The 9,904-nt window shown below is 43.7% G+C and overlaps 2 protein-coding genes across 2 annotated transcripts; both read left to right on the forward strand.

Moving 5' to 3' along the window:
• Positions 1 to 64: 64 nt before the first annotated feature.
• Positions 65 to 3,739, forward strand: LOC130384669 (doublesex- and mab-3-related transcription factor 1-like). Its single transcript, XM_056592974.1, is given in 5 exon segments — positions 65 to 318; positions 320 to 341; positions 2,823 to 2,997; positions 3,519 to 3,617; positions 3,712 to 3,739. Coding segments are annotated over 4 exon segments (405 nt in total). The 5' UTR covers positions 65 to 121; the 3' UTR covers positions 3,530 to 3,617; positions 3,712 to 3,739.
• A 2,081-nt stretch (positions 3,740 to 5,820) lies between these two features.
• Positions 5,821 to 9,904, forward strand: LOC130384257 (doublesex- and mab-3-related transcription factor 1-like). The gene is made up of 4 exons (XM_056592365.1): positions 5,821 to 6,241; positions 7,080 to 7,254; positions 9,469 to 9,617; positions 9,884 to 9,904. The coding sequence occupies exons 1-4, from the start codon at positions 6,014 to 6,016 to the stop codon at positions 9,902 to 9,904; spliced, it is 573 nt and encodes a 190-aa protein (XP_056448340.1). The 5' UTR covers positions 5,821 to 6,013.

A 9,904-nucleotide genomic window follows, 5' to 3' on the forward strand; every position in this document is an offset into this window, starting at 1 on the left:
GTAAACCACCCTCAGTTAATATCACAACCCTGCACAGATCAACTCATACACAGTGAGGACCACTCTCCCTTTGTTCTTCTCTTGTTTTGGTTTATCAAGAAACCAAAGTTTCAAGGAAAGGATGAGCATTCAGGAGGACGTCAAGCAGCAGCACCTTGCCGGCCCGGGACCCATGTCCCCAGCCCCGTCCAGTACCAAGAAAACCCCGAGGATTCCCAAGTGTTCCCGATGCAGGAACCAAGGACACATGTCTCCATTGAAGGGACAGAAGCGTTTTTGCATATGGAGAGATTGCCAATGTCCGAAGTGCAAACTTATTGCAGAGAGTAATGGCGGCCCAGGTAACATGTATTTTTGAAATTAGCCTCCCTCCACAATTTAAACCCTTTTATTGAAACCAATGGCATATCCTGTATTAAATTGAAGTTATGTATGTATATTGGAGTTTTATATACTAGTAATAGGCCTGTACTAGATGCTTCTATGATTTGGCTGAAGTTGCACGTCTCAAAGTAAATCCAGAGAGGTCCTGCATTGCATCAGTCAATGCTAGCTTGATTAAAAACAAGGTCATGATGTTAATATTTAATTGTTTACTCATCAGATCAGTTACAGTTGTTTCAAGTCATGCCCGTAGTTTGTAAACATGTTTTTAACAATAAAATCAGCTACAGGTGGTTGGGGCTAGCACCCGTTACAATGTAGCTTCATGCTTTACAATGAAGTAAAACTAGATTATAATAAGAGTGGAAACTGGTATTGTCATCGATAAATCATGTATTTCATTAATACAATATGCATGTGCAGTTGAACATACTGCTGCATAGACAACATGGCCAGACTCGGACCGTGGCAGCATAGTCTAGACCTGGGGTTGGGCCTTTTTCCTCCACCGCACGTGAAGATTTATTTTTTTTTCCCCCGTGACGAGATTAAAATCGACACGTTAACTTTAAAGTCAACATGTCGACATTAAACTCGAAATGTCGAGAATAAAGTTGAAACATCATAATCTCGACGTGTCCATTTTCCGTTCCTCTGTCAGCACGCAGACGCTCCGGGCATCCTCCCAAGCGTGCAGTGGATGACACGAAGTAGTCGGCTCGGCAATAACCCTCGGGTCATTGTTTGTGGTGTAGGCCTCCATCCAAACAATATAGCGACTAAAACCTTCAATGCAACCACTGATTGCAATGCCGCTCCCATAACGCGCACTACGTGCTGCGCGTAGGGCCTCAAGTCCTGAGGGGGGCCCCAAAAAATAAATAAAAAAATAGGCTGTCTCTGTTTACAAAGTGAAGTGTGTAAATATTTGTGTAAATAGTTTCTGCTTGTAAATCTTTGCTTCATAGAAGAATTTTTCTTACTTGTATACTTCTGGTTTTAAGTTTGTATTTATGGATAACTATTTAATTTAAAAGATTTTTGACATTCCAATACTTGTGTGTACTGTATGTATGTTTTGGCTGTTCTGTGAACTGTGTTTACAAAGTAGATTTAACTTTTGCGTTTTAATAAAATGTTAAACTGGCAGAAACCAATTCTTTTTTTCGGGGGGGGGGGGCCCATAAAGGAGTTATGCTTAGGGCCCCAAAATAGCTAGCAGCGGCACTGCGTATGGCTTTAGTTCATCGTACCCATCCATATGCCAGAGTGCATTTGGACCTTCGCTGTAATATTGCCTTCGCCTCAGACGCAGGGCATGCCTTTGCTCTACACACCCAAGGCTTTTTTTTTTTTCTTATACTGGCCCATGATAGGCCCCCCGATCGGCGAAGGCCCAAGACAATGTGATTTTTTGTTTGGGGCTTGACACCACAGCCACAGTCGTCTCACCCCCCCCGTCAGGATTTCTCGTCGAACAACACCCCCCCACCCCCACCGTCGGAAAAAAAATTACGCATCTTCATCGTAAGATCCCCTCTCAGGGGGCCTACGAAACCTCCCAGCCCCAAGGCCCAATTGCAGGTTAAGGCAGGCCTGTTCATACCCTCAGGATCAAGCAACTTGATCAATTGTCTTTCTGTATTTTGCGACACAACATAACCTTTATGTATTTCACGGAGTCGCAACCATCTGTATCCTTGCATCTGCCCATTTCCAGCCAGTTCAGTTTGCTAGAACGGGGCCACTTCTTCCAGGTTTGTATCATTCCTCCTCCTGAACAGACAAAGTTTTCCACACAACCTTCTCAGCGTCCTTACACTAATCACCACACTGTGGTTCGGCGCTAAAGCAGCGAGTATCTCTGTATTGTTAAACCCAATTCTGAAATACAATTTGACCAAATTATCAAATTATCAAGCCATTGGATTCAGTGCAGGCCCGTGGAGCGGTTGCTATCTCTCCCAACTAATTTCAACTATTCTCGCCATTTCGAGTTTAATGTCGACTTTAAAGTCGACAAATCGAGATTAAAGTCAACATAATATTTCAACTTTATTCTCGACGTTTTGAGTTTTGTCTCGACACGTCGAGAATAAAGTCGACATGACATTTCAACTGTTTTCTCGACATTTCGAGTTTAATTTCGACATGTTGACTTTAAAGTCGACGTTTCGACTTTAATCTCGTCACGGCAAAAAAATATATTTTCTTCATGTGTGGCCTTAATACTCTGTCGTACCCAGCCCTTCCAGACTCGTGTTTCATTTAATTTGCACAGAGACTGTCAACTCACTTGAAGGCGGGTGTCGGTTGAAGTTTAAAACTATTGGATCTGCCCAGTGCCACTCTGGATCTGCCATAACCAATCGCTAATGTTTGACTTTCATTTACCATTGATGTGTGATGCTATCTCGATGCTGTCTCCTCTGTGGCAGGTGGCCATACGTCGTCAGCAGGCCCAGGAAGAGGAGCTTGGGATATGTAGTCCCATAACGCTGTCCAGCTCAGACATGGTGGGGAAGAATGAAGCGGGTGGCAACTGCCTGTATTCAGTGGAGGGCTGCTCCCCTACCACGTCCTCCAGCTTCTCTGCATCAACCCCCATCAAAGGTGAGGATGTCACCCTCTCTCAGCACACGCCACCCTCAGCGACAGCGTAAGGCTACTGGGTGGAGGAGGAAAGGGGCTATTGACCTCATTCACACGACGGCCGTCTTGAGTTGTAAAGGACCTGGCTGTAGCACTTTTAAGGATTGTTGTGTTGACCGTACCGTAACGTCGCTATCGTGACTAGTTTCGGTCCCGAAAGATGACTTTAGTAGGAATACACATTTTCATAGTTTCTTGCCAATCCCTGAACTGCGCAGTGAGTGGCTTTGTAAAGCAAGTTTTACCTGCTGCTTAAGAAACAAACAATTTTCGATAAGAGAGACTGCTAGATGACCCCATAGTTCAAATACATTTGAAGTATGGGTGTGAACAGGCCTACTGCTGTGCGGGGGGGGGGGGGGGGGGGGGGGGTTCTTCAAAACCAAAACATCTCCAAATGTCATACCATAAGCGCCGGACCTTCTGAAGTACTCAATTTAACCAACCCTGCTTTCTGTGGCTTCCTGTCCCCCCCCCTTCAGGACGAGAGTAACGCCCTCTCCATAGCGCTGGAGGCCGGACACAAGGACATCGCCGTGCTGCTGTATGCACACGTCAACTTCTCCAAAGCTCAGTCCCCGGTGGGTTCCCCAAACACGCTCTGATCCTATTAGTTCCTTTTCATTGTTATTTTAACTTTTGTTCACAGTGTTTTGTGTGCGTGTGTGTTATTAGGGTGCAGAAAGACGTCGCCCAGTCCCACGAGAAGAAGCATATTTGATTAGAGGTCCCGCCTCTTCCAAGCTTTTGTCTTTTATTTACTCTAAATCGTTTAGATCGTTGCGTATACTCATATATGCCTCCGACATCTCCAAAGTGTCCTTTATTTTTTATGTAAAAAACGAATGTAACAAACTTATTAGACAGACAATAGTGCAGACCAATACTCAAGACAATATTTAGTGCGAGACGGCGATAACGTGAAGGAGCACACGTCGTAAATCGGCATCACCTTCGCAGTCATCGTAAATGTGAGCCAAGCTTTGACACGACGAAACGGCATTCAGTATATCCGACCACCACTCCGCGTGCTCGCCCGTGCATGGTGCCGGTCCCGTGTGTGTGCAGCGCTCTCCCCTCAACACCCCCTTATGTATCCTGTCGGCCCCTGAGTGCACCAAGCTTTCGTACACAGACATGGAGCGCGGAGTCCCTTTATTAGATGTAACTATCGGGAGAAATTATACTTGTATACAAAATCCTTTGTATCTATTTAAAATAATATCACAGTATTTTTTATGATGTAACATGACATGAAGTTATATATTTATCAAGGTATATAGTTTTAATGCAGATATATGTATTATTCCATTGTGTATATACTTTGTTCATTAGAGATTCTAATTTTCTTTTTTGTGTCTTTATTTTTTTGTCCAGCCTTCTTTCCTTATATCGTCTAATGTATAGTGTAAGCTGTTCAATTTGTTAGTGTTAAATGACTGATTTCCATCTTCTGCTAAGAACTGATACTACAAAGCAAAAAGTGTGAAAGGATTCCAGATGCACAATGATAATGGAAGAGCTTATGTCCCTGAATTCATAAGCTTCCTTAAAGGGACACTGTGTAATATTTTAAGTCATTTATTACCTCAAATCAACGTATTCATTCATAAATAAGTCCTCATTGGTGTAAAATTATCTCTGCCAAAAATCTCACTTATCCTCCTGAGCGAAGAATAATTAATATGTAGTAACATAGGACGGGTAAGCTTCATGGAGGCTTCCATGTTCTTCCGGTCTATGAACTGCCGAGAGGGACAAAAAGCATTACGTGGTACAGGAAATGCAAACGCGTTTTCACTCCCAGCCAGCGTGAATGATGACTGAAATAATTAACTATCTTGCTCAAGGAATAATTACTCATACATCATTAGCTTACACTAATGATTCAATGCAGTTTGAAATAACGAACCTCATCATCACTCGAATGACTCGATGAGGTAGTATTGGATGTCATGACATAGCTTCTTGGCACATTAGTTTGAATGCAATATACAATTGTACCACTAGATGGGAGTATTTTTTACACGTGTCCCTTTAATGTGTCAATAGTTCTTCAATCGTGGTAATATTACAAATGCATATTAAATATATTTGGTATGAAATATTGAATTAATTGCAGGATTCAATCAAATCTTAAATAAAACATGCAAATGCATGCTATTGCAAGGGAGGTTAGCCGTTTTATGGAGTTTCAGTGCTGTTAGTTAACAGGGGGACATTCGTGGCAGTTATTTGTCCCGGGTGGTTGATTTAGGGCTGAGTTTAAATTATAGCATTTTAATTGGTAATTTTTCATTACCCTCGTCATTGAAGTGTGCTTGTAAGGCCTTTAATGATGGCTATTTTTAGTATGCCGTGGTAGTGGGTCACATTCATAGCCAGTTTGCAGTAGGTTATTGTGTGTGATCGTGTAACCATGTCAGACTGATCAAATATGTCAGCCTGGGCAGCTGCTTCTTGCACGTCTGCAGGCTGCTTATCGTTAAAAACCAGGGAAGCATAACGTTAATTTAGTGTTATATTTGAGCGTTTTAAGGAATAGTCATTGGTTTCTTTGTTTTTTCACCTTCTGTTGGATATTAATCGCCTGGATTCATCAAATAGTATCTGAATATAAAAGTTTTTTATCAACTTCGTGTCAAAATGAGTGAATTTCATTTTCTTCGTCTGTAATCCACCTCATCGTAGGGGATGTGCATGCATACTGTACACACCCCACTTAATATCACGACACCCACACAACGGGCCTCCCACGCGTCCAGTTTAGGCCCTCCCATGGAATTAAGCCCCTGTGTTAACTCGCTACTAAAGAAGCGTTGCCCTCTTCCCCGTTAGGCATCACCCTGCATTAGTAAACAACCCTCAGTTAATATCACAACCCTGCACAGATCAACTCATACACAGTGAGGACCACTCTCCGTTTTTGTGCTTCTCTTGTTTTGGTTTATCAAGAAACCAAAGTTTCAAGAAAAGGATGAGCATTCAGGAGGACGTCAAGCAGCAGCACCTTGCCGGCCCGGGACCCATGTCCCCAGCCCCATCCAGTACCAAGAAAACCCCGAGGATGCCCAAGTGTTCCCGATGCAGGAACCACGGATACATGTCTCCCCTGAAGGGACATAAGCGTTTTTGCAACTGGAGAGATTGCCAATGTCCGAAGTGCAAACTTATTGCAGAGAGGCAGAGAGTAATGGCGGCTCAGGTAACATGTCTTTTTGAAATTAGCCTCCCTCCACCTTTTATTGAAACCAATGGTATATCCTGTATTAAATTGCAGTTATGTATGTTGCCAGATATGACCGTTTTCTAATATATTGGGGTTTTATACACTAGTAGTAATAGGCCTGTACTAGATGCTTCTATAATTTGGCTGAAGTTGCACGTGTCGAAGTAATTTCCAGAGACGTGCTGCATTGCATCAGTCAATGCTAGCTTGATTAAAAACAAGGTCATGATGTTAATATTTAAATGTTTACTCATCAGATCATTGTTACAGTTGTTTGAAGCCATGTCCGCAGTTTGTAAACATGCTTTTAACAATAAAATAATCTACAGGTGGTTGGGGCTAGCACCCGTTACAATGTATCTTCGTGCTTTACAATGAAGTAAAACTAGATTATAATAAAAGTGGAAACTGGTATTGTCATCGATACATCATATATTTCATATGAATGTGCAGTTGAACATATTGCTGCATAGACCACATGGCCAGACTGGACCGGGGCAGGATAGTCTAGACCTGGGGTTGGGCCTTTTTCCTCCAGCCGAAAGAATCTGAGATTATGTGAGTCCCATCTCTAGCAGGGTCCTTCCAGACTCTCGTGTTTCATTTAATTTGCACAGAGAGCCTGGACCCACTCAATTGACTAACGTCAACTCACTTGAAGGCGGGTGTCTGTTGAAGTTTAAAACTATTGGATCTTCCCAGTGCCACTCTGGATCTGCCATAACCAATCGCTAATGTTTAAATTTCATTTACCATGGATGTGTCAAAAAGTACTACAACAGATGCTATCTCGACGCTGTCTCCCTTGTGGCAGGTGGCCCTACGTCGTCAGCAGGCCCAGGAAGAGGAGCTTGGGATATGTAGTCCCATAACGCTGTCCAGCTCAGACATGGTGGTGAAGAATGAAGCGGGTGGCAACTGCTTGTATTCAGTGGAGGGCTGCTCCCCTACCACGTCCTCCAGCTTCTCTGCATCAACCCCCATCAATGGTGAGGATGTCACCCTCTCTCAGCTCACGCCAATAATCCTATCAGCCTTTATTTGTTTCTTCATTAATTAATTGATTTATTAAGTTCATAGGATTTAGTATAGAGGGTAATTGTTCCAAATATGCACCACTCCTAGTGACATGATCACAAATTGCTGGATTAAATCATACATTTGGAATACATTAATAAATATTTTATTATTACATTATAAATATAATTGAAAGGATGTGTAAATACAGTTGCAAGACTGGAGTTTGCCAGACTTTTAGGCCCCGTTTACACGAGGACGCTTGCGGGTAAAAACGACCCAATATTTTATCGGAAGTGCCTTTCGTTTAGACGGTGACGGCGTTTTTGGGGCTTAAAAAGGCAAAAATTGAGTGGAAAACTTGAATACACTCCGCCGTAGTGTTTCCGTCTACACTGCCAAGACGCAAAACTCGGCTCACGTCGTGTACGCGTTTACGTCACATACAGCGCCAGTACAGGGAAAAAAACAAACATGTTGGATTATTTCCATGCGTCGGACCTTCAAGCTGCTCTGGCAGCTCTAATAAAAGTACAGGAGTCTTTCCACGAAATGTACAGAATATGTACAGATAGTATTACTGAACAGAGAAGGATCTGTAATTCTGTTTTGTTTTTCGCGGCAAAGATTAGGGAAGACGGAAGATCCTACGCATGCGCTCAGACATGGCGGTGTTGTGTGATGGTGTATCACAGCACCACCTAGCCGCCTGACATGCATACCCAATCGAAATCCACACACTTTTGCGTCACCGTATGCACGCAGATTTCCTCCCGAAAATGCCGGAAAAGTGAAGACGCAAAGCCACTTTTGCGTCTTCTGTTCAGACCGTCATCGTGTAAACGTAGCCTTAGGTTATCTACCAACATTTTGGTTGGCCCAGATAGTTCAGGACTCGGTGTACTTTGCTGGTCTTTTAGAAAAAATGTAATGAGGAGAATACAAAACGATACAATACTCTATCAGTATTTTGTCTATATACTGTGTTTGCTGTGTAGACAACGAATACAGGAGAATGCTGTCTGGAGTGCGTTAGAGAGGGAACAGAACTGAGGGTCTGTCTACGCTGGCCTGTCCCAAGCTAGACACTTGAGTTACAACCACTGTGTGGATCCATTGAGGGTGGGGGGGAGAGGAGAGAGAGAGAGAGAGAGACGGAGTGGGATGAAGAGTGAGATAAGCAGAAACTGAGAGTTTGAGATAGATAGAGAGGGAAAAGTACAGAGAATGATAGAGAGGGAGAGAGAGAGCGTTGTGGAGGTGAATAGAGGGAGGTAGACTAACCTCCCTCTATACTGTCTCCTGACACATAGACAGTCTGTTCCCTCCTGTCTTCATATCTACCTCATGAGCCAGAGACATCAAGGCTGACCACCGCTGAACCCAATTGGCCCCACTGCATGTCTGTGGTGCGTGGGCATTTCTGTGTGTATGTGTGATTGTGTGTGTGTGTGTGATTTTGTGTGTGTGCATGTGTATGTGTGAGTACGTTTATGTACCCATTCCTGCATGAACTTGTGCGCAGTACCTGGATGGGTGACAGGATAGTGGGGGGAGAGAGAGAGAGCGAGAGAGAGGAGTCAAGCACACACTGCCTCCGTGATGATAGAGGCAGGGCATGGACCGGGGAGACTTCCTTATCACCGCCTTTTAATAACCGCTCTGTATCTCTGATGTGTGCGACAGAAAATTGAATGTGAGGAGAAATGTGTCCTTGTTGATAGGGAAAGAACCGCAAACGAAGCGATCGCTCAGTGTTTGTTCCCGAGGGAGCTGACTGATGCGCTCTCAGGCCAGAAGGCCGTGTGTTGGTGGGTTACGACAGGGTTCTGTGTCCTGGTACTTAACCAGTGTTCTGGTTGCCATCGCAAACATCACCTACAGATGGTGCTGTTGCTAATAAGATGCAGTTGTAAACAGATACCGTTATCCTTTATTTAGTTTTCAGTGAAGAAATATGAAACATATGGCGTGCATATTTTTTTTTTCTCATTCGAAATGTATTTCAGTTATAGATGAACAGATAAGTGTTAATTATTATAAATTATAGAAGTGACAGTGTGTGCATCAACCATTCATAAAACCAAAAAACATACCTCCAAATCGTACAGCAGACTGAAGCAGACAGCTGCTTTTACTTTGGTAATCAATGGTTCATCGTTTCCTGTTTCCTGTTTCCTGTGCAGGGGGCAGCCCTTCCTCTTCCTCCAGCCCCCCCGTCAAGCCCCAGGCCGAAGGGACCTCTGACCTGACGGTGGACGCCTACTACAACTTCTACCAGCCCAGCCGCTACCCTGCCTACTACAACAACCTGTACAACTACCAGCAGTACCCGGTAACCGCGGCAACACACCGAACCCCTGCCTGGTTAAGCGTCATCGCAATGACACCCATCGTAGTGATTATAATCGTAAATAAGAATATTGATGTGATCCCTTGCGGCGGTTTATACACAAACACCAAATGATAGTTGACTTGAAGTGACTTGTCGGTTCATTGAGGTTGGATTTAAGTTCGCCGTGTTCCACAATATAAGATTAGTGAGATGAGATGCTAGCGGTTAGCCGCGATGTTGAGCTTGTGTGGCCTCTGCCTGTGGAGGCGGGGCTTAAGGAGCTGTAA

Source organism: Gadus chalcogrammus, chromosome 6 (assembly GCF_026213295.1).
Source record: "Gadus chalcogrammus isolate NIFS_2021 chromosome 6, NIFS_Gcha_1.0, whole genome shotgun sequence".
Classification (NCBI taxonomy): Eukaryota; Metazoa; Chordata; class Actinopteri; order Gadiformes; family Gadidae; genus Gadus; species Gadus chalcogrammus.